At 46.8% G+C, this 24,490-nt stretch overlaps 3 protein-coding genes across 3 annotated transcripts; all 3 read right to left on the bottom strand.

The window, feature by feature from the left end:
• Positions 1–7,847: 7,847 nt before the first annotated feature.
• LOC124670566 (putative lipid-binding protein AIR1) lies at positions 7,848–8,442 on the bottom strand. The gene has a single exon (XM_047207048.1). It carries the CDS (start codon positions 8,440–8,442, stop codon positions 8,050–8,052), a length of 393 nt encoding a protein of 130 aa, XP_047063004.1. The 3' UTR covers positions 7,848–8,049.
• A 2,883-nt stretch (positions 8,443–11,325) lies between these two features.
• On the bottom strand, positions 11,326–16,691 carry LOC124676439 (haloalkane dehalogenase 2-like). The gene is made up of 11 exons (XM_047212501.1): positions 16,326–16,691; positions 16,166–16,241; positions 15,651–15,736; positions 13,866–13,959; positions 13,707–13,783; positions 13,493–13,620; positions 12,989–13,060; positions 12,683–12,753; positions 12,065–12,140; positions 11,752–11,895; positions 11,326–11,553 (listed from the first exon to the last, which is right to left on the bottom strand). Exons 1-11 carry the CDS (start codon positions 16,629–16,631, stop codon positions 11,511–11,513), a joined length of 1,173 nt encoding a protein of 390 aa, XP_047068457.1. The 5' UTR covers positions 16,632–16,691; the 3' UTR covers positions 11,326–11,510.
• A 1,280-nt stretch (positions 16,692–17,971) lies between these two features.
• LOC124671235 lies at positions 17,972–24,241 on the bottom strand. The gene is made up of 7 exons (XM_047207635.1): positions 24,048–24,241; positions 21,446–21,625; positions 20,703–20,823; positions 20,406–20,465; positions 20,035–20,314; positions 19,558–19,964; positions 17,972–19,455 (listed from the first exon to the last, which is right to left on the bottom strand). Exons 1-7 carry the CDS (start codon positions 24,239–24,241, stop codon positions 18,346–18,348), a joined length of 2,352 nt encoding a protein of 783 aa, XP_047063591.1. The 3' UTR covers positions 17,972–18,345.
• Positions 24,242–24,490: the final 249 nt, after the last annotated feature.

Here is a 24,490-nt window from a genome sequence, read left to right as displayed (position 1 = left end):
ACCGGCATTGCACCATAGACGTAACCGAAGGGCAGCGTGCATCCAAGACCACACTATGCACCGACACCACCTGTGTCGAGGGTGTGGCCGAAAGGTCGCGCACGGCTCGAGACGACGCCACGACGCATGTGTGCCACCGAGCTGGAGTCGAAGGGCATCAAAGGCAAAGGCACCCATAGATTACTCTCGCATGGAGAACCCGCCGCGCGCCGAAGAACCCCACCAAGAACCCGTCACCGGAGCCTAGCAACCGGCAAGAAGACGCCACCACCACCATTGTCATGGCTCGCCCCGCAACGGAGAGGAGACCGCACCCATGGCCGCCATCTGCATCACCATGGGGCACACCAGCACAGATGGAAGCAGCGTCCTCTGTAACTGATGGCAAGAAAGAGGGGCTCCATACCCAGCCACAATGGCCCCCCGCGTGGGAAGCGCTTGACCACCATGGCCTCTGTAATTTTTTTTTCTTACGTGTGTGCAATAGGAACCCTGTTTGCCTTCGCCGCTGGCAGGCGAGATTCAAGGTTCAGTGCTTCAGTTCAGTTAAACATGCCTTTTGAGGAAGATTTTCGCGTAAACTTGGGTGAAATTAACACGTGATAATGTAGTTTCGGGTTTTGTTTGGTGTGTGTGGGTGGGGGGGGGGGGGGGGGGGTAGATTTTAGGAGTTATGGACAATTTATCTATTGAACACTCTCATACAAAAATGTATGTCACAATGTGAATACTTAGTCTTCACTTAGTTGCTTACGCTTAGCTTTCCAAAAAGTTTTACATTTTGGAATGGAAGTAATGCTTTCTATTACGGGATAGCCCAACCACCCTGTATACCCGTTGTGCCTTAGAGTGCCCAAAACGGCGAACCACTTATGCAAAGACTGCCCTTCACTTCTGCTATATGGATCACCATGCAATCCTATGATACCAACCTTGTTGAGAATGTGGGTCGATCAGAGCTTCCCTTCCCCCTCTGAGTGGTGGGACGACCTCATCATAGGCAATCCAAGAAGGAGAAAAATCTCATCAACGACCATCTTCTGTACGCTTTGGAGGGCTTGAAAAGAAAGGAATCATCGCATCTTCATAGGAACTATCTCACAAACATTGATGAAGATATTGAGAGTGAGCTTTCACCACCTTCACGCCGGCCATCCTAGCCAAGCTAGACTAAGTTCTTCCGGTCCTTTTTGTGATTTTGGCATGTTTAGACTTTAAACTAAACATGTCTTCATTTTTACGATGTCCAGTTTTCTCTCTTTCTTTATGAAAAGGAAGTGCTCCTAATTGCTTAAAAAATTTAATACTTACATACATGTGTATGCCTTCTTTTGTATGAAAAGATGTATCCCTTCAGTGGCATGTTTGGGGCGCGTTTGGTAGCTCGCATGCCTCATGGCTCACATCTGGGGAGCAAAAAATGGGCTGTTTGGTTGCTCGGTAGTCCTCCGCGTTGTCGCCCGCATAGTTCATAAAGCACCACCAGGACAGACTAGGGAGGAACGGCCGAATCGGCCATTTCCAATGAGCCAACCTCGCCTCACTCAAAAGCACCCGCAAAACCACTGAGGAGAGATGGCGCGAGCTCCTGTGGCACGGCGAAAAAACTACGAGATGAATTCATCACTGCTCGCGCAATTTCGCCACTATATTTAGGGGCGGCTCTCTCGCCGCGAAATCTAAATCTGCCATTTCCCCCTATTTCTAGCTCCTCCACCCTTCAAGATCTAGCGACATGGCCGACTCTTCATCACCGGCTAGCTCTGTGAGGTTGGTGGCGGTGATGTAGGCCCAAGCCCAATGGCGGCACCGACAACTGGCATGACGTGTCAGCTTCTTCCTTTGCACCGATCCCATCCGGTGGCTTTAAGAATATCAAAGCCTACCTCTAGGCCGGATCGAACTGATTGGTACATAGGCGTAGATCTAATATCCTCGATTGTAGGGGATCACTTGTACAATGCTGTCCCTGCCTGGATCTCCGCCGAGTAATGCGACGTTGGTTATCCTTGGATCTCCATCGAGATGATTGTGTTTCCTGCTTCTGAGCCGAGGTCTCCTTCTTCCCCGGTCTCCGTGCTACGTGTTGTCCCTCTAACAATAAGAAGCCTTTGTTCTTTCTTATTCCAGCTTAGATATGTATAATTGAGGTTGTTCAATATTTTGAAATCCCTAGCGATGTTCTTCATAATGTATAGGCGGTCATACTTGTTAGCTACCCCGATCTGTCAACTACCTCAATCATAAACAATGGTACGTCCTCAAATGAGCACGCCCCTTACGTACATTATAAATCACCGTATGCACACAAACCTGTAATTGTTTGGCAGTTCGTTCTGAACTGTTTGGTTGAGCTCATGAAAATCGGCACTTGCTTTAACCAAGGCTTCAAAGATCCCCAGATGAAGAAGATTGCCAATGTTGTTCTTAATTTCACTAGCATTCCTGTGAGCACTCTTCCGATCTACAACCACATCAGAAAGTGGAGGAAAATCTGAAGGCTCATTAGCAGGATGAAAACTGGTGGTAAGCTTAAATGGAACGAAAACGACACTTACTTCGTGCTTGATTATGAGGTCAAACTAAATGACCACCTGAAGGTACTATAGCTCCGTGATACTTATTTGTTGTTATTTCGTGCATGTTGATATACCTTGATAGTAGCTCCTTGCCAATTGCGGAATAACCCGAAACACCTTGTGCTTCTGAACATTGTGATCATCAACTATGCTTAGATGAAGACAATCCTCACGCCCATGTTTGTCAACAATGAGCAGCTCTACCAACCACACTTACTTATCAAGGCACTCAACTTCATTTCTCACAACAAAAAGTTGAGTGTGCTGAATATCGTGAGTTGAAACGATGGGAGAAGGACGACCTAGCTTCGCAAGTAGTTTGCTTAGGGATGCTGCTTTGTTCTTCATCCTGTCGACTGCGGTCATGACCTGCTGAAGAGATCATGTATATTTTGAGAAGTGATCTCATATCCCTCCATTAGTTAGGACTTAATTGAACATGATCACCGGTCTATAATAATGAACTTGTTCGTGGTGATATATGAACTAGTGATGCATAACAAAATACTGTTGATTTATTCGTGATGCATTGCCAAGTATTGTGTATTACCATCATCTTTTGATAAACCGAATGTTGTTAAATATGTTATCATTCAGGTCTGCACTGCCGGGTAACCTCAACACTCCAATAAAAGGTTACCATAGCAGATTCATGTGTGCAATCAAACATAGGGTGTGTTGCACCAGCAGGACATAAAGTCTTGTGTGCAGCTAGCCAAACAGTGAGAGCAGTTTTCCCCACTCCGGTGCTAAAAATAACTTCACGGGAGCAACTAAGCCAATCACCAAAAGTAACCCATGGCTTGTTTGTTACAGGCTAACAAGCACAGAGTCTGCTTCATGAGGCCTCAAAATCGATCCAGTCTAGCAAAGGCGCCCATGGAGACGTTCTCACCATTCATCTGCTGGGCTCGATCACTCGATCTCCTTCTTACGAGCCCTGTTCGCTCGTGCCTATGTTGCATAGCATTTGCATGTGAGCGACTGAGCAAGCCAGGTCGACCTGAAAGTAATCGAGTCACACTTCCATCCATCTAGGGCTAAATGCTCCACCACCAGGTCTATCATGTAGCCTCATGTCGACACAAGCGCCAGACCGGCAGGTTCATGCGTACTACCCATGTGACCGTGGTTTCATTCATTGACAAAGCCAGGGAGCAGTCAATCACGATGAGACATACGGCGTCGCTTCCCTAGCTAGCTCGTGAATCTATCTTATCAAGTGATGCCACAACGTACCTGAGATTGCGGACGTGTCAAGTTACATAAATATCATGTTGGCCACTACTCACTGAAACCACAATAAAAATTATGGAACCAATTGTATTTATGACCACGCAAATTTTACTTACTGTATGGCCACTTCACTTCAATCGACTTCTTCGATCCTACCTACAAAGAAGAATGAGAGATCAGAACCGGCGATATTGTGGTACTCCTCGAAACTGGCGATCACAATAAATAAGTGAAAATCATCACGGCTCAGACCACTCTTGGCCTACTCCTCGAAACAGGCTTTCACTCCTATATTAATATAGCAACCACCAGATATAACCACGAGTTTCGGAACGAAACACAATGCTAAAGCAACAGGAAACACACGCCAAAAGAAAGAAAAGAAGAAACAAATGGAAACAGAGGCAAATCGACTAAATGAAGGTGACCCACAACCGCAGCATCCTCCGGAGAAGTACCACCACGCTCCAAGCTCTAGATCACCACGTACCAAGCAGCACCTTCAAGAAGGAAAGCGACCGCTGCTGCCCGGCACAGATGGTCCTAGGATCTCCCCCGGCGCACAGAGGCAAGTGGATAAAGGGTAGCCACAATGCCCTCCAAGAAGGACTGGTGCCACCCGTGGGCGGCACCGCGTAGGTGTCAGGCGAGCTGACAAGGATTTCTCCTGAAAAAACCTATCCACCACCCCTGAGCGATCCGTCGCACTAGAGCCCGACAAAGACACGACCTCGCCACCACCAAACTCGCCGCCCATGAAACCGTGCCACACGGTCACGAAGCCGCCATCATTTTCTCACCGTGGAGAGCATCACGAGGCCTGCCAAGCAGAGGAAAAGAGTAGCTCGAATCGGGGCCAGTGGTACAACGGCAAAGTAGGAGGGAACTACCTCCACCGCCAAGGCGGTAGTTGACTAGCCGCTGCCGTTGTCACACCAGTCTCAGTTAGGTCCGGCCGAGCCCGTAGGCCCGTGAAGCTCCCGTGGGGGCAAACCAGTCCGAAAAGAGTTCGGCCGAGCCTAGATCTGGCCCGTAAAGACCGCCCCCACGCTGCAACAAACCGTCCGCCGGCGCCACAACCACAACCCTAGCCACAACACGTCCACCTACAGGTCAAACAGGAAAGGACAAAGCCCGCCGCACCCGACCTAGAATGGGCCCAGATCTGGGCCGACTGGGCTTGGTTGGAGTTGTCCTGCCACCTCCTGCCGCCGACTGTCCTACACCGCCCCACAGCACCCCAGCCATGCCGCCGTGTCGCCACCACCTAGCCGCTGCCGGACCTCCGCCGCCCAAGATGCACCACCACCAGCATGGGAAACCCCGTGTTGCCCGCCTCGCGGGAAAAGGCCATTCCTGCCAACCGCGTAGGCTTTGCTCGACGGCCTGCGTTGACGGCGGCAAGTGAGGAGAGAATGGGAGAGGGCTTGGAGGAGATGGGGATGGGGTTGTCGCCCGCCGCCGCCCGCGGGGGAGGGAAGCGGGGCGAAACGTTTTTCTGGTACTATGTAGTTTGCTCCTCTTGCCGTACTCACGGCGCTCATGTCATGACAAAAGAACAAGTACAATACAACATATCTCATTAATTATAGTGCAAACTTAAGCTATACTCACGTCACTTCGTGCAGAAGTTAGATGCTTCTAACGTTTTGCTAGATTATGTGGCTTTATGGCTTTAAAGCAAAATGTTGCTAGCTACCTACATGGACATTGGCCATAATTTTGAAGATTGTTGTTTAACATGTGGGGTGTGGCACCCAAGAGATCTGAAGATCTCAAAAGCCCACTAAAGTGAGAAAAAAAAAAAGCTACGTCTGCTAGTTGATTTAGTGCACACGTGCACACTTATCAAACCGGTCTGGATTTTTTTTTTCGAACACAGGAGGGCTCAACGATCGCGGTGGAGCTTTCATTTCATAGCACGTGGCAGGTACAAGTTACAAAAGGCCCTATTTCATCTATTGACCTAGAAAACCTATGATTTGAAGATAATGCCTTCTTTTTTACAGAAAACACCCCAACAAGAGAAATATAAAAGCAATCAAGGAGAGGGGCTTCGCCGCCACCAGACACCAGTGAGCTCAAGGCGTTTCCTCCTAGCTCCGAGAGAAGCTTGCTCGAGAACTCTCGACCGACGACAAGATTCAGTCGTTGGCTACTTCCATAAGGTCGGGGACGAACCACTTGGCCTTGTGGAGGCGTCGATCCCCAACGGCGGATAGAGAGGGCCTCTGAAATGGAGGTTGATTTTGGGCCACCTTCTTGGCCGGAGATCATGGCGACATGAGAGGTCACCGTGTGTTGCGCTAGAGGGGGAGGATACGTTCCAGGACGCCACTTCTTCGATCCGCCAACATCACCTAGGAACTCATCTGCATCTCCACCTCCACGGTGGCTCGAAAGAGAGAGGACCGCCTTGATGCCGACCGCATCGAAGAAGCAACATACAAGCTTTACTAGAGAGGACGCAGGGGCGCCGCCGCCACCCATCTCCGGCTCCGTCCATCGGAGCTCCATGAGAAGCAACACCACCACTAGCAGCCCCAGGAAGCAGCTCGGACTTCCCAGCGACCAAATACTCAACGGCATATCGCAAGACTCCACTTGGGAACAAACTAAACCAAGACTCGATCTGACCCTCCACTAATCGTACTACCGCCAACAACGAAATAGCAACAAATGGGGGGGGTGGGGGGGGGGGGGAGGGAGTGGAATCAAGATCATCACACCAATTATCTCACATAACCTCTAAATGTACCTGAAAAGTACGCATATGTAGCTCTTCCATCACTACGAGACTAGTTTCTAAGATGCGAAACGCGCAATAATTTTATTTACTGAGTAGATGAGATTTGTTCCTTTAAGGAAATGTTATTGTTTACTGAGTAGATGAGCCTTTTTTTCTCAAACGCAAATATTACTATTCTTTGAAATTGAAATGTGATTGGCTTCTTGGAATGAACTGCTATAAAGATTAGCTTCGCTCCATTTGGTATAAGGGTCCAATGAATTTCGTTGGGAACTTACCAAGAGTGGTGTATTCTCGGTAGGATCCATGTATAAAGTTTTAATCAAGCCCATTCAAACCGTTTGAAATAATAGATCTATTTAGAAGATGAAGATACCTCTTGCTTTGTACCTTCGTCGTGTTTGGTTGCCACGAAGAAGAGACAATAAAACAACTTTTCTTCCGGTGTTGGTTCGCGAGGTCTATATGGTCAATCATTCATATGGGTTCTACCTTATATCCCCATGCAGCGTTGCAAATATTTTTGGCAATTGGCTAAATAGGGTGGATCCTAGGTTCAAGATTCTTATTAGAGTGGGAGCGATAGCCGTTATATTGGTCGTTTTGGCTATGTAGAAATGACAAGGTTTTTAGCGATAAAATTTCTTCTCTTATGCAGGTCATCTACCGATGTACGGCTATGCTCCGTTTATTATCGTCGCTGCAGCGTTTGGAGGACCGAGAACTCTTTACGAAGGTGTCTACACGGTTCGAGAATACGGTCAAGGAGTTTATTACCTAACATAGGTAGCTGCATAATCGTAGGATTGCCGCTCCTATGACGTAATTAGCTTTTCATACGATTTTTAAGAATTTTTGTATTTCTCTTTTTTGGGACGTTGTACTTTGTTTGAACTGATGTATGCATTTTAGCTATGCAGAGACCGGGTGTATTGCTTAATAGAGTAATAAAACGTCCTTTATCAAACCTAAAGTACGGCGCACATATTTGCTCTCGCACGCTGGAAACACTGAAAGGGCGTTTATTTGGTTGTTCAATAGGCTCCCATGTTTTGACATATGTATTCTTTTTAGGCTCAACAAAAGGCAAGCCTAACAACTCAACATGATAATGATCCAACAAAATAAGCAGTAAAAACTTGGGCTTAATTTCAATCCACAAAAACCGTTAATGTCATTCTACCGTCGATGTTAGACACATCCATAATATTTTCTTCGTGCAAAAGCATAGTGATTAAACTTGTGTTGATTCATATACGGTTCATGCAACTGAATACACTTCCTGAGCAAAAGGACAATATGCCATGTTCACAACTCAGAAGTCAAAGAAAGCAATACTTCTTCTAAAAAAACAAAATTCTCCACTCCATCGTGCAAATACACTTCTGAAGCAAATTGACAGTATGCAAATGTTCACAAGTCAGAAGCCAGAGAAGAGAAATCGCTATTTTCACTTGGACGACGCTCGCAGCTTGCACCAAGCAATCACACGCACTTGAAGCCGTCGGGGATCTCCTTCTTGCAGGTGCTGGCGAGGAGCTCGACGCCGACGGACCACTCCGCGGTGACGACGCCGAGCACGCTCTCCTTGGCGGCGATGCAGAGGCACGCGGCCGCCTCCGCCGCAACCAGCCCGCTGACAAGCTCGCAGCACTTGCTCCCGAGCTGCGCGCCGGCCTGCGCGTCCACGACGCCGAGCGCGGCGGCGCACGCGCCCAACTTGACGGCCTCCCACGGGCAGAACGGGTCGGCCGGGCTGCACTTTGTCGACAGCACCTTGCGCGCCGCGCCGGTCGTGACCGCCGTACTGGCGGCGGAGGAGAGTGTCGCCGCGGTGAGGAGGAGCGCCAGGACTGCGGTGCCGCCGCGGTTCGCCATTCTTACGGTTGCTTTGAATCGTTAGCTCCGCCGTTGCCACGCGTGCTCGTGTGTTACATTACATACACCTTTAGGCCTTGTTTACGAGTATTTATGGGGATGGGAGGGGATTATTTTGTATCCCGGAAAATCCCCACTAGTCCGTTTACTTCTCCGGTTTTGAACGACATAATCCCGAGATATTCCCTCCCATCCCCTCTCATCCCCACATTTTTTGCCTAAATTAAAAACTCTCCATCATCCTAGTGTATTTTTGAGGAAGGGTATTTGAGGGGATTGGGTGAACACCAAATCCCCTCCCATCCCCATACCCATTGGGAAGAAAAATACGAGAGAAGTAAACAAGGCCTTATACTGCCCCGCCGGTACACGTACACTGCAGAAGATGTACTGCGAAATCTAGACGGTATATTAATTTTGACATGTACACATACGGCTCGTAGTTTACGTTCACAATGTTGCAGCATTGAGAATTTGAGATACTGCTATAGTGCTATATGATGCGTGTTCGACATTCCATGATACTGCCTTGGACTGTGGTGCTGTCATAGGCGGTCGCCACCGAGGCAACGATGACACGGTACGATGGCAACTCCGGTCGGTGGTCCATGGCCGATACTTCGTGAAGCAGAGCAGCGCATGCCGTAGGTGGTTATGGGCTTTCAGAGATCACGCATGTGACGATGGAATGGCTTCATCGATGGAACAAAGCAGGCACAGGGAGACGACGGGGCCGCACGCAGCGAATGGCGACACAAGCGCCAGGGTCGCCTACTCGCCTTAGCTAGCGTGGTGTTTGTTCAGGATCTCCTCCACACAACACAGATCTGTTTTCTCTGGAGCAGAGCAGAAGAGTTCCGGTCGGTTGGGATACGATCAATCTGTCCATGGCTTCATGCCCATGTGCTGCTGGTAGCTAGCTCTAGAGAGAAGCGCTGCAAGTGCAAGCTAGCTAGATCGGACCATGACGGAAGCCGCTGAGGCTAGCTGCATCCTGCAAGCGATCGGAGCTGCGTCCACTGAGGCCAGCTCGCCCGGTCGCTCATTTGATCAGCAGCTTGATACACTGTCCCAGCGCCACGCCATGTTCGGTACCCCTGGAGACTGCAGCCGTGTGACCCGTCCCGTGTGGCACCTGATCGCCTCTTAGAGCATCTCCAACAGGCGCTGTAAAATCTGGCGCTGTAAACCGACGATTCGGCGCGCTGTATACCGCTGGCGCGCGTGATAGTGAATTTAACCCCGGCAGAGGCTCTACTTTGCAGCGCGCGTTGCTGTGTGAAAAACGCACCTCCGGCAGAGGCTCTATTTTGCAGCGCGCGCGCGGCACAAACTGCTAATCCGACCATTTTTTTGAAAATTAAATCAAAAAAACTATCAAAATTTGATCGAAAATACGAATATATTTTAAAAGTTCAACGATACAATGCGACATATAGAACGAAAATACAAATAGCTACTCGTCCGACTCCCAGACGAAGTCGGAGCTGCTCGGAGTCATCTCCGACACCGGCGTCGTCGTCCATTCGAAGGAGGAGGAGGAGGAGAGGACGATGGTCGACGGCCCTGCGCCGTTCTTCTTTTGCTCCTCCTTCCTCTCGGCCCTCGACGCCTTCCTCGCCGCGGACTCGGCGCGGCGCTTGTCGCGGCTAGCTTTTTTCTTTGCCTTCGCCGCCGCCTTCTCCTCCTCCTTCTGCGCGTAGAAGGCCTCCGTGGCGGCGACGTCCTCGGGGAAGCGGCGCGCCCATTCGAGGCGCTGCGCCTCGTCGCGCTCGGCAATGAAGAGGCGCTGCTCCAGCTCCGGCTGTCGGCGCTGCTGCTCCCGCATGATCACCGACGGCGGCAGCGCGAGCATCTCCGCCTGCTCCCGCGTGACACACGTCGTGGAAGTTCATTGTGCGGCGGGAGCGGCCCAGCCGCCAGGCGACGGCGTCGTACGCCCGCGCCGCCTCGTGAGCGGTGTCGAACGTGCCGAGGCGGATCCGCTCCTCGCCGGAACGGATTTCCGCGTCGAAGCGGCCGCTCAGCCGCGCCCGAACGCCGTGGTAGCCGGAGGCGGGGCGGCGGCGCGGAGGCATGTTCGCGCGAGGCGGCGCGGACGACGGCGGAGTCGCGCGGAGGCGGAGCGGTCGGAGGCGGAGCGGCGCGGGAGGAAGAGAGGCGGGGAGAGAGACGGACGCGTGGGAGGGATGGCAGTTGGCCGCTTTCGCGCGTGGCGAGTTTATAGCGCGCGCGGCAGCGCACGCGGCAAGTTTCCCGCGCGGGATAGCGCGAAAGCGCGCGGGCGGCAAAAAATTTAGCGCGCGCGCCTTTTTCCCGCCTCCGCTGGAGCAGCGCGACAGCGCCCGCGCGCGGCAAGCCGGCGGTTTTTTTTGCCGCGCGGGGCTTTTACAGCGCCTGTTGGAGATGCTCTTATGCAAATTGTCTACATTCTATCTTCAAAATTAGTTCTAAAATACTCTACATTCAGCTTTTAGTCACAATAACACAGAAAATGAAGTGGTTTTGCTCTCTTTATTTGATGCTGTTATTTTCAATGTAGCTTGGATTGATTATTTGCATATCTAAGTAGTACTAATAAATATAATACTAGTTTGTCTTATTTTTTTAAAATGTAGACTAAATCAGAATGGAGGGAGCTTTCGTTTTTGTTTCCAGTTTCTATATTCATTTCGCTTCCGTGAAAAGAAACAAATGTTACACCAAGTTTCATCTGTTTCTGCTCCGTCTTCATCCCTACTCTGCGAGACCAGCCACGGCTGAGAGAAGGGTCTTCCTGCCTGGGAGAACAGCTGCATGCACAGCGCCTCCATGGCTCCGCGAACTGGCGAACGTGACAGTAACAATGTCACTGTCGAGTCAGGTAAATAACTACAAATTTGATGCAATGAAGAACCGGCTGTACATATATAACTCGTGATGTCGATGTCCAACCAGACATCATATATTACATACAAACTGTCCCGAAACCTTTCATTTACACCCTGTACAAATAGACGGACGAAACAGCAATTAAGTGACCAGTCTCTTATCTCTACACCTTGTAAGATGGCCTTGTGGGATGTCAACTAAAACAGAAACGATGTCAGGGCGCTCACCACCTTCTCTGGCCTGCATAAAATGCGAGGTGCGTCAAGAATCAGCAGCAGGATAAGCTCTATACTGCTTAAGTAGACTGGATGTTAGCGCAAGTACAATAGTGTCAAGCTCCTGGCTATCACGATTTTAAAAACTTAGTGCACATGAATAATAAAATGCTGGAGCAGGGCAGAAATCAGCTGAATTTACTGCACTGCTCAGGGCAATTACCAATCCTCCTGTGGCATATGACCGGCCCCCTCTATTGTCTTCAGTTTCACCACTTTCGGGTTGCTTTTCTGGAACTCCTCAGCTATCGAGAGTGGTAAGTACTTGTCTGATTCCCCCCATGCAAGCAATATTGGTATTTCCCAGCTGCAGGAAATTACCCAAAAGATTGTTTCAGCATAGTGAGAGATGTTTGATAAGTTGTTTTGCAGTCTGATATTAATACTGGGTGTTAAGACTGCAAAATGACTAATCAGTCGCCTTAGAGCTTACTATACCAAGCCTTGCATATAGTAAGGCACTTGGGTAAGTCTACCTGTTGGATGAAAATCCAGCCGAAATTCTACTTAGTACATCTTGAAAATTGGCTTTCCTGGCAGCTTCAAGCAATGCTAAGCAAACAAACAAACAGAATAAGTGAGATATTAAGGTTGCCAAATTTATCAGAACCAGTAAGTCGAAGGTTTGCAATTGGTAAATTTTATTCCAGAAAAGAGGCAAGCTAACTGAATCACTATAATATATATGAACGTAAGATTGCAAACAATGAGGTTTAATAGGGTGAATGCAAAGAAGTATATCCTTCATTCAGAACACCTTAGCAATCGTTCAAAAGGAAAACATAGAGGAAAATAGGAAAATACTTGGATAAGAATAGGACAGTGAGTTCAATATTCACAGATACATCGTGACGAAGATTTCCCAAGGGAATGGCGCAAGTTATGTCAAGGAATGGCTTCAGGTGATCTAAAATCACCAAAACATGGCTAAGTATGTAAAACTCACATTCCATTTATTAGGAAAAATGGGTTCTCTTGTTTGGTAATTTTAAGTTTGTTTCATGCCTACGGACAATACAAGCTAGACGTAATCAAACCAGTATATCTGACAAGGTAACACAATGGAAACAAGAGACTGGGAGTAGAGGACAAACCAAATCCAGGAGCACCACTTGATAGATACGGTAATCTGTATACGTCAGCCTTCTCTGACTTCAGCACGTAGCTGCCAAACAAAAAAGGGTTCAATTGAAAATTTCTCACCAATAAGTTAATTGACAGTGTGTCATAATGCTAGATAGTTACTAACAGTATGGACACAAAATAGTCTCGTATGGAGAATAAACAGAAGTTATTTTCTTGTTTCAAGCAACGTGCCCTTCTCCAAGAAACAAAGAAGCATAGTGCTAACAAAATTGGCAGGGTATAACAAACAGAGTTTCAGTGACAAGGATACATACGGGCTACCTGCTTCAATGAATCTTTCAGCCAAAATAGCATTTTGGCAAGTAAATTCACCAAAGAGTGGCAACCTGCATTGAAAAAGACCCCTCAGTTCATGTACATAAGTATAAACATACTGACAAAAAATAAGATCATCGACTACAGTATTAGTGAAAATATGAAAAAGCAAGATACCTATCTAAATACTCACTCTACAACACCATCAGCTAGCCAAAAACATATTTTGGATTAATTAACAAAACTACTAAGTCAAAAACGAACATCATTATATGCGGAAATACCCAAAACAAGAAAAAATACAATGAATGAGAGTTCCATTACAATAATACGAGAGCAATAGAACATATGTACATTTCAAGTCAAATTTAATTGTGGATTTCATAGCAATAATGCATTATGTGCCCAGACTCATACTAGTTTGTAATCTACCAAAGCATGCAGGTTCAATTTACGACGTAGAAGACTAATATTAAGGAGTAAAGAACACATAAGTAGCTGACCTGAGCTGCTTTATCACTCCAGGCACTGGGGAAGAAACAGTAAGTGGGCTGTTCAGAATTGCTACCTTACGAAGTTTGCTCGGGTTCTTCAATGCCCATGTTAGACCATAAGAACCTACAATAAATCCCTACAAGGAAATGAAGGAAATCATTCGACCGTACATATGCAAACTTCTATGGCAAGGATTTTCTGACAAGTTCCAAGTTTTTGTACCTGGACAACTAAGTAGAATGGTTCGGTGATATTTAGAGTGCCAAGAAGTTCATCGAATGCCTTGTGGAATTCCTCTTCTACAAACAATTCAACATATATGAGTCTTTGGCTAGCTTTATAGACCACTTTGTACCAGGAAGTTCATAGACATTTCCTGACCTTTGTAATCAAATCCGTACCCAGGCTGTGGCATCTCACTAAACCCAAATCCTATCCAGTCAGGAGCAAAGCAGTGGTAGCCAGCATCTGTCATCTAGTAAGTTCAGTAGCTGCTTAGGGGCTGGAATGGTTGATTGCAATAAAAGCAGCAGTGTTTGTATTGACATTATAATTCTTAACTTTTTAAATATTTTATTCGAAAATGCTCAAAATTAAACCCTTGTTATTTTATCAATAGCCTATGGAAGTTCAACCAGCCCATCTAGTTCCCTAAATCAAAACAAAAATATCAGGCTGCTATTGCTAGTCTGCCTTAAGGCACGATACAGACTTTGTATGGCTCTAAACTTTCTAAGCAAAAATGATTATCTAGATAGAAGAACAACACGATTTTTTTGTTGCACAACACAATGCCATTTGATTAGTACAAATTTATAGAGATATATTTATAATTTAACTAAGCAAGAAGTCCATATAACCCCCACAAGTTTTAGAGTTGGGACACTAAACCCCCTTAACTTTAAACTAGCACACTTAACCCCCAAATGTATACAAAACCGGGCAATTGACCCCCTAGTTCTGATAAGTTGTTTTGCAGGCTGGTTTTGGTGACGTGGCACTCTATTATTGGCCCAACGTGGCATGGGTTGCTAAAAGAACAGTCAACAGGCATGTGTGCCGCTCGCGTTCCGTCGCTGCCGCGGCAAGCTTGGCCTTGACCTCCCGCACGGGCAACCTCCACCATATGATGCCGACGAGTCCATGAGGCTGACTGACTCCCAAGTCCATAGCTACGTCACCTCGCCGTACCAACAATGTTTAGCGCCCAAGACTAAACAAAGCTCATGGTGTGAGGCCTGAGCACAGCGCGGCCGCGCGCGCACTGTGCATTCATCGAAGCACGCACGGAGCCGTAGCAGGCGCATCACCTCTGGCCCTCGTACACGCCAGCGAGCTGTGGTGGACGGCGACAAGGCGCAGCTCCGTGGCAGGGTCTTGGTGCTGCAGCCCCCATGAGGCGTCACTGCACGCTCCGACGCGGCCAGGACTCGATCCCCATCCCCACCACCGATATCATGGCCACGTTCAACAAAAGCTTAGCGCTATTGATGCGTTCATAGGTTCAGCTAGCTAGCTTGGATAGATTAACATGTGTGCTTGCTTGCTTAGCTTACGTGCACATCGAGCGAGATAGAAAGTCCCTAGAATTTTGTACACGCGTGTGTTGCTCTCGGCCAAAATCACTGGCCCGCTCAATCGACTTCGGCGAGCCAGTTCTTGTCCATAAATCACTTTGGTAAGACACACTCGCAGCTGGGATCTACGCGAGAGGAGCGAGAGGCAGATGTGGGCGATATAGAACGGAAGCACGACCGCGAGCCCCGCATGAACCTCCTGAAGCCGCCGTTCCATCCGCTGTTGCTGCTGGATTGCCACCCAGGCCCCAACGGCGACGCCCTGGCTGATAGTCCGAAGAGAGAGGAAGACCACTCGTTGGCACAAAACCACCATCCACCTCAGCAAAACCGGTCAACAAAACAGCTAAGAAAGTGGTGAGGGGGTCAATTGCCCGGTTTTGTAAACATGTGGGGGTTAAGTGTGCTAGTTTAAAGTTAAGGGGGTGTAGTGTCCCAACTCTGAAACTTGTGGGGGTTATGTGAACTTCTTTCTTTAACTAACTCAAATAATTTTTTGAAGTAGTAATATAGTTTTCTACTAAGGTAGAATCAAGAGCAGTCAGTTATTTCATAGCATAGTTTAGAATACACGATCAATGAAGCTAACCTGAGCCATCACTGTGCGATAACTAAAAGACTGAGTTGGAGCACCGTGAATAAACATCACAGTTCCACGCCGTGCATCAGGGGAACCTGTAATTGTATTACAATTGAATGAAAAAACAACAATTGCATGAGGATTGTGTTTACAGAACACGGACCAAATATTGTGGTGATCCTTTACTAGTGAATGAGGTGACACAGCAAATCAAAAACAAATCAGGATAATAATTTTATAGAAGCAGCGCCAAAGCATTTGGAGTGAAAGTTTCGTTTCCACTTATCATGCAAAAGACAGAAGGTGAGAGATACAGCAGCATACATACATCGCATCAGGAAAATATTTCACGTTTCCATTCCACAACGATCCGTGTCAATCCATCATCTTAGTGCATACAAAATGTGGTTTTATTCTTCCAAGTGGGCATTCACAGTTTCACATGGTGCAACACTACGCCTGCGGACTCAACGGTAACGAAATTCATCTCAGCAACACATAGCAATTAGCAAGCTATGTATTACCTGTTTCTCTGACGAACCATCGGAACTCTCCTGATCTCACGCTCTTGCCGTACTCTCTTCCCTTGTCCTCTGTCCTCTACACGCACCAAGGTTAGCTAGCCATCAGTAAAAAACGCACAGCAAGAAGGATCAGGCAAGAGGAGGGGGAGGCCGGCATTACGTAGAGCATCTGGCCGACATTGCCGTCCTGGGCGGGCGACTCCGGCAGCTGGATGGCGGTGCGGCTCGACGGGTTATCCGTCACGAAACCGAACGGGTTGAACGCCGGGTCTCCCTCCTCCGCCTCCGCCTTCTCGTCCTTGCTGCTCGCCGCGACTACCACGCGCAGGCCTCTCCGCCTTGGGCCGCCGCGCGAGGAGGGGAAGGCGAAGCTGCTGCGTCTGGGATCGGCGGGGATGGAAGGCAGGAGGGACAGGGGAGACGATGCGGAGGCGCAGGTGGAGCAGGGGCAGGGGCAGCCGGACATGGCGGCGCGCGGTGTCTGCTGCCTGGATCGTCAGTAGGTGCCTGGTGGATTCCGGCCGGAAGAATGTGGCCGCGAGGCGAAATGATTTGGCTTCGGTTGGCTCAGCGGCGTCGCGGCCCGCGAGCCACGGGAGTGAAGATTCTGTGGATTGCCGTGGGGCCCAACGTTTTTCCCTTTTTGACAGGAATCATTTCTTTTGCTGTGTTTGGAATTTGGATGCATCGAAACTGGCCATGGAATTGGAATTGGAATTGGGGCCGATTCCGCAAATTCCGCTGTTTGGTATGCGCTCAGAATTGGTCGGTGGAACCCAACTAAATTCCGAGTCCCTCAACCTCCCGTGCAAACCGATTGGAAATCTTTCCGAGCTCTCACGTTCGGAAAGGCTCGGAAACTGCCTCCTTCCGTCTCCCTTCACGCCTCCTCCCGTCTTCCTCGTCGTCTCCCTCCCGCTCGGTCTCATCCATCGCCCAACGCCGCCCCATCCTCTCCCTGATCGGTCGTGCCCAGCGCGGGCGCCGCCCCGGCCTCTTCCGCCCCGTCTCGTTCCCGCTCGGTCTCGGTCGCGCCCGGCGCTGCCCTAGCCTCTCCCGCTAGCCATTGCCCGATGCCGCCCCATCCTCTCTCTGCTCGGTCGTGCCCATCGCCGGTGCCGCCTCGGCCTCTCCCGCTCGCCCCGTCTCCCTCCCGCGCGGTTTCGACCTCGCCCGACGCCCAGCGTCGCCCAGCTCGCCACCCGTCCCGCTCGCTATCGGCCGTGTCCAGCGCCGCCACGGCCTCTCCCGCCTGCACTCGCCCGACACCGCCCCGGCCTCTCTGCTCGGCCATGCCCAGTGCCGCCCTGCTCGCCCTTGTCCGGCGCCGCCTAGCGTCGCCTCCAGATTCAACACAAACGGGATTGTCCAAATTCAACAAAATACATGTTTTATTTTTATGTTTAAAATTGTCCAAATTCAACAAAATATCAAATTCCATACTTTATTCATCCAAAGGGGATTTGGAATTGGTTACATCCTTTGATTCCAACACCAAATTCCAAACACATCCAAACAATAGAATCGAATTAGATGTCAATTCATTTCCATCTCGAATTTGGAATCTTAGTTCAATTCAACTCCATGCCAACTTTCTATGCATCCAAACACATTTTTGTGTTTTTTTGGTGGGGAGACCATCATGCATTTCTTAAGATGCATGCGTTATTCGAATCTCATCAAGATTTTACAGACACCGCTAATTAACACTTTTAAATCCGTGTTGAACAGATCTAGTGATGCGTAGTAGCTGATTGTATTTGCGGGTAAAATAGGAACTTTATTAAACAGGAAGGGCTACAGAATGATCATGCTCCAAGATCATCGCTACATTATACTAGCATTTATATATCATCCAAAATGTAGAGAATGTCATTAGACTTCAATGAAAGATTTCATCTAGTACTAGTTTTTTTTTTTGCTAGAAGTAAATTGCAGCAATGCGGGATGCAACACATATTGTTGTGACTTGTGAGTTGTCCTTGTTGGTAGACATGCCATCAGGAGAATGAATCTAATATATCAAGCACATAAATTCTGCTCTGGAGAAACTGGGAGGAACTATTCCAAAATGAAATTAAAGAGAAACTAGAATCCATGTCTCGGTGTCTAGCATGTAATGCTGAAGATTATCAATCTAAGACGAATTATTCAGAATGTTCCTTGTGACAAGACTGATTTCACCAATGAAGTGAGGAGCTGGAGGGCCTGCTGCCTGATCCATTTTCACGTCCAGAGTAATGACGTGTTCTAGAGCCAGAGAAGCCGTCTGATCTTTCAAAACCATGGTGATTGTTCCCAGGCCTTGGATGAGACATGGGGCGCCAAGGAGCAAAGCCTCTAGGCGGCCTCATGTGTTGTGAACTTCCAGAAGCATTGCTGGTCTGAGGTCGTTGGCCAAACATCCAATGTTGCTGGCCAGGAGAAGTGACATTGTTGTTTCCATAATATCCTGGTGCAAAACTCGGAGGACAATGAGGAATGAAGCCATGATCTCCTGGTACACGGGGATGGTGCCAATGAAAGAAGCCTTGATCTGCTGGTATAGGAGGAGGATGCCAAGGATAGAAGCCTTGATCTGGTAGATCAGGAGGATGTGGTGGATATGAGCCTTGCTCTGCTGGTACCAGAGGAGGATGCCGACGATATAGTTGTTGATCTGCTGGTACATGAGGAGGATACAGAGGGTATAATCCTTGATCTGACAGTGGAGGAGGACGATGCCCATCAAATAAGCCTTGATCTGCTGGTATCAGAGGTGGATGCCGAGGGAATAAGCCTCGCACTGCTTCTACATGAGGGCTACGACGGAAAAATAAGCCTTCATCTCCTGGCGGGCTCAAACCAGTTGGACCATTTTTAAGCAGTTTTTCATGACAAAACTCTGAGGACTGCCACATCATCCTGTATCCATCACCAAAGCCAGTATTCTCCCTAAAGCAATCTCTTTCCATACCGTAATGAGATATTGGGTTTGTTATTTTGCTTGAGCCAATATATGCAGAAGTTCCTTGGGCCCCAATTTTCTCACGAGCTTGAAAGAATGAATCCGATGGTTGCTGGAACTGTCCAGTCCCTCCAATATCGTTGTTGAGTGAATGGACATTAGGTTTTATGTCATGTCCATAGGGAGGAGAAAAGAAAAATTCTGGCAGGTCCTCTTCATCATCAGGTGTATGAGAAGAATGGAGATTCAACAATGATGGACACTGCTGCAGTTCTGGAGAGTCATCACTTGATACATATTTTTGTTGTGTTATGCTGCCAGACAAGCCTCCAATTATATGATTCTGCATTGTTTACAGAATAAGAATCGAGTCAATCTATTAAGTATCCAGAAGCTACTAATATAACTGGTAGCATGATAAATCAGATGAGTAAGTTAAAGATACCTTTTCTGTAGCTAAATCAGATGGGGTAGCTTCCCCCATAGCATCCAGGGGCAATCCATGAATACCGGTTTTGTAAGGTTTAGAAGCAAGAGTGAACTTTTTCACTTCATGAAAATATGAATTGGGTTCCTCCACTTGCACAGATCCAGCATGAGAGTCCGTGATAGGACGAACATGTTGCCGAGTTTCTAGGGTTTCCAAAGGTATGCTGGGAATGTCATGTGATGACATTTGCAAATCCTGTGATGTCGGAGATGCTATTAAGGAAGGTACCCTGAATGATGTGACCTGAGACGACTGCACAAGTAATTTTGATGCTAGTTCGGATGGTGAATCAGGTATTTCTGCTTCTGAGTGATAAACCGCTTTACCAATTTTGGCAGCATGCACATACCGAGATGGAAAATCTGGATGATAAGTAAATATAAATGGTTCAGCAATCTCCATGTATGTGAACTAATAGAAGATACGGCTTACCATCTGTCACATCTTGTGCTTCCACTTGACTGCCTTGAATTGCTTGTACTTTCTCAATACTGCACTCTGTCGTGCTTGTCTTTACTAGTGGATTTCGGTCCCATACAACAAAACCGATTAATGAGTCTTGATTTGTATCAACTGTTGACACGCCTTTCCAGAAACCATATTTACCAAGGTTTGTTATTACGGCCTCATTTCTGGGACATATATAAATATATGGACCATTTTCGATCTCTGCAAAGCCAACTCTTTGGTTCACTTCGAATCTCTTTGCAACCTGCACGAGTGTCTTAAATAGCTTAAACAAAATGGTTTGAATGTACATATCTTCCAAATATCAGAAATGGAAAATCAACTGTTTGTGTTACCTCCTGTATTCCTCCTACGCCATCTTTTGTGGATCCAACTTTACAGCACAGGGAAATTACCTAATAGGATATTAGTTGCAAGTTAAATTATTTTAAATTTGTTATTCTGATCTTACGTTAACTGGAACAAGTGATTATGAAAGTGAACTGCTAGCTAGTACATAACCCAGACTTATCAAGGTATGGCACAATCCAGTTTTAAATTCATGGCCACAAGGTAAATAATCCTAGAAGGTGAGAACTTCAAAGCATAAGAAAGAAGGATGAATCATCTCTAATGTAAGAAAATAGTCTTACCATTATTGACCGGTTTTTAGAGTGACGAAGGTCCTTGACAAATTTTTGAAAATCCTCCAGTTTCACTCTTCCTTTGATTTCTATGGTATCCGGCCAAACAATATCTAGAATTTTTTCTCCACTGCCAAGAAAACAAGCAAAAATTGCTACTTAATAAGAAATGCCACATTATCACTGAACTCAATCAACTCACGACATGGGTTGTTATACGGAGACAAAATCATACTAATTCAAACTTCTAAAAAACAATTGAATCACCATAACAAAGAACGAAATTAGTTATGGTTCAGATCTACAGAATGGAAATAACCATAACAAATCAACATGAATTTATACAACTTTGAGCAAATAACAGACCAGTTCCAAAGAAGACTGGAACCGCAAGCCATGCAGTAACCAAGTCAAAAGGTTAACTTTTGTTGACAGTCAAAACGGCTCATATATTACTTCAGATATCACAATTATTAATTGTTTTACGTAACTCGTAGAAAAGGTACCTACGTCACAGAAAAACAAATATTTGGTGGAATTTGTTGTACTTTCTAAGTGCAAAACAACTAGCAGGTACAGGTGCATAGGGTTGTAATAGTGTTAATGACTCATGCATTGGGTGTTCATCTATAAAAAAATCCCTACTATTTGTCTGAAGATAAAACACAGCAATGAGAGAAGATTATACTAAACCGATGGTACGAAAAAAGTCAAACCAAGCATTTGAAAGCATAATCATGGTACCGATTTACCTGTTAAAGAAGGCGGACATGAAAAACTTGATAGAAGAATTCAGTTGGATCATACCATCCCATATACTCGAATGGACCGGTGGAGACAGCCCACCACTGACTGACTTGATGTCATCATCTGAAAAATTAGATGACAATGCACTGGAAATATCATGTGCCGTTTTACAATCTTGTACAACACTTTATATAATTTTAAAGCTGTTACACCCTCTTTATTTCCACCTTGTCACTAGAACAATCAACCATTTGACAGTGAAAATGTGCCTCTGACGGTCTGGCATCTTGCCCATCTCCTCAGGACAACTATTGTCAGATCCTATATTAGTTCAAAAATATCCACATCTGCATAGGGGTGCATGGCCTGCTAACTATGATTTGGACATTCCATCATAGTGCAAAAGTGGGTTTAAGTTCTCAACTTTGTGACCAAAAAGCAAAAAACTCTTGGCTGACTTCTAAGCTATTCAAGGAATTAATAAGCAGATACAATTTACTATGCTTCACTTAGATGACATTCGTTGGTCCTAGCAACTAAGAAAGTCCATAAGCAACAAAAAATAGAGCCAATGTGTGCTAAATAAGATCCAATTTATCTCAATGTATAATCTTAAAATTATTGTTTGGCGAATCACTAAGGTTTCATCATTTTCGACGCAACAATGATTTATTAATTTTTCCCCATGCTATTGTAAATGTTAAAATAAAGTGACACGCAAGTGCAGATAGCACAAAAGCTTCAATGTTTCAGCACCAATGGAGCTAAGAAAATTTATCATGTGAAAAATAATGAACTACAAAGTTTACCAGCAATAGTTAACAACGGTCATGAATGGTGTTCTATGCTGTTTACTATCGACATAACAAAATATTTACGCCGTCATGCTTTATCAACACCGTGGATAGTGAACCAGTTTGTTATTTTCTTGTGGACGGTTCAAAAGGTCTATTAATTGTCCCGACAAATACTCTTCCATTCCATGGCCGCTCCTTATTCAGTGAGGATAAGCTGGTGGTAGGAACGACAAGTCAGGTCGGTTGGTAGTAGGAACGACGTAGACATTGTGGGGGTTACCTAGATAGAGGATAGGATAATCCTAATCAAGCTAGTTGTTGGGGTTATCTTGTCATGAACGTTATTTGCTTACACCCCACAAGTTGGGTTTGACATGAGCGCCAAGAGGAAATTCTAGGAGGACTTAGAGTACATGGGGGTTTTCGGTATAGTGATAGAAACCAGGTTGGGGGCTTTGGATTTACATGTATTTCCTTAAAAGTTGTTTCACTTCAAAATAATCGGAACCTTACCAACTATGACGTTGAAATCACAAGAGAGAAGTCACAATATATATATATCCCTAAACGATGTAAAATCAATCAATTCTACAAGACATGATATTGATTATCATTTATAAATCTTTATCAATCAACTATCATTACAACAAATCACATAGTACATACACTACCTACATACCTTTTTTGGAATCACGCTGTCTCGGTGGCCGGTAAACGCGATGCACTGCCCTCTCGACAACTCGGCTTCTAGGCGTGGTCACATGGGGGGCGGCTATGGAAGACATAGCCGGGGAGTCTCCATCTCCCCAACTCATCTCTCACGCGAAAAGCACAAGATGTCGCAGCGCATAGGAGATCAAGCAGTTGCCGTCAATCTATCGAGACTTTGATGTAGCCTTCTAGCTTAACGGCGATACATTTTTTTAGTAGATTCCAATAACCGGCCTAGATCTAGATCTGGAAAATGGAGGTCTTCTCGGCCTAGATCTAGATCTGGGAAATAGCTCTCGGTCGATCCATATTGGCGCCTCTCCTTATAGCCAACCCACTTTGCCTCCTATTAAGAGGCCCAGGCCCATTTAGAGCAACTCTAACTATACCTGGCCATGGGCAGCCCGAAAAACCCGGGCATGGGCCTGGAAATGTTGGCCCAATAGCTGGGTCGAGCCTGGCTTGGGCAGCCCAAAAACGACATTTTGCACTACGGCTCGGCACGCGGCCCGACGGCCCGATGGGCTTGGTGGGTATTTGGGCGGGCCGGGCCAGGCTTGGGCTTAATTTTTCAGTGTCAGGCTTTCCTCAGCCCGGCCCGGCCCGACACATGGCTAAGCATATTAAAAAAAGATACAGGTTAAACTAACTATATTAGGCATAACAAGCATTTCATTCTTGTAGAGTAAATAATTGGATTTTGATTGAGTTATTTTTCTAAGGGAAAAAGGACAAGACAGATTCAAAATCTTTTTTCTTCATACTTTCCCAAACACAAAATACAGATCACGTAAATAGCACAAGACCTTATAATAGCGGCTTTCTTATGGTTTCGGCATCGATAATCATCCCTCGTAGATTCCGTATATTTGCGAAAACCTTAAAAAAAATTAAGGCGCACCATAAACGCCTGCCATATTTACCTAGTTGTTGCCACCAAACGGCCACCCCATATCCGTTCGGAACCCTTGCTGCTCTAAAATTTCAACCCGCGCTCTCTCATCCTCCGTCGTTGCCGCCCCCACCTTTTATTGCGGCCACAGCCCACAATTACGTGCCATCGAAAGGCCGTCCGCCGCTCATCGCAACCATTCCGCACCTTTGGGACCTCAAAGCTCGCAGATCCATTTTTGCGGCAGAAGTGACCAAGCTCACGACCGCCAAGGATGTCGAGCGGAGCTCCGATTCAGCCGTGCAGGAGCGGTAGGCGCCTGGATTCGGCTGCGCCGAAGCGGTAGCCTTGGCCCTTCTGCTGATTTGGAGGAAGGCGTCCTGATTCAATCGCATCGGCATTGCCAACTATCGGTTCCCCACGGACCCCGAAGGTAAACTTCTTTCGATTTGATTTTTTGAGGCAATTCGTTGTGCGTGCACCCATTCGAGTTTGACACAGAATCTATGCGCCTGTTTTGTAGATTAGTTCATTATCAAGCCCAAGCATGCAATTTTTTTGAAGACTCGTCGTCGTCGGACGCTGCGGATATTGAGGATTTGCTCTTCGATGACGATGTCGAGAATATGATTGTGATCCTCGCCGTGAGG

Source organism: Lolium rigidum, chromosome 7 (genome assembly GCF_022539505.1).
Source record: "Lolium rigidum isolate FL_2022 chromosome 7, APGP_CSIRO_Lrig_0.1, whole genome shotgun sequence".
Taxonomy (NCBI): Eukaryota; Viridiplantae; Streptophyta; class Magnoliopsida; order Poales; family Poaceae; genus Lolium; species Lolium rigidum.
The sequence above is the reverse complement of the archived record's forward strand: the minus strand, read 5'-3'. Positions and strand labels throughout refer to the sequence as shown.

Coding starts and splice junctions, on each gene's coding strand:
- LOC124670566 (XM_047207048.1), bottom strand. CDS start 8,442: ATGGCGAACCGCGGCGGCACCGCAGTCCTGGCGCTCCTCCTCACCGCG.
- LOC124676439 (XM_047212501.1), bottom strand. CDS start 16,631: ATGTCCGGCTGCCCCTGCCCCTGCTCCACCTGCGCCTCCGCATCGTCT. Junction 13,061..13,492: donor GGAGTGATAAAGCAGCTCAG/GTCAGCTACTTA, acceptor TTTTCAATGCAG/GTTGCCACTCTTTGGTGAAT. Junction 12,141..12,682: donor AAGTGGTGCTCCTGGATTTG/GTTTGTCCTCTA, acceptor TTGTTTGCTTAG/CATTGCTTGAAGCTGCCAGG.
- LOC124671235 (XM_047207635.1), bottom strand. CDS start 24,241: ATGCCGATGCGATTGAATCAGGACGCCTTCCTCCAAATCAGCAGAAGG. Junction 21,626..24,047: donor CGAGCTTTGAGGTCCCAAAG/GTGCGGAATGGT, acceptor AATTATATAAAG/TGTTGTACAAGATTGTAAAA. Junction 19,965..20,034: donor AGCACAAGATGTGACAGATG/GTAAGCCGTATC, acceptor CTTATCATCCAG/ATTTTCCATCTCGGTATGTG.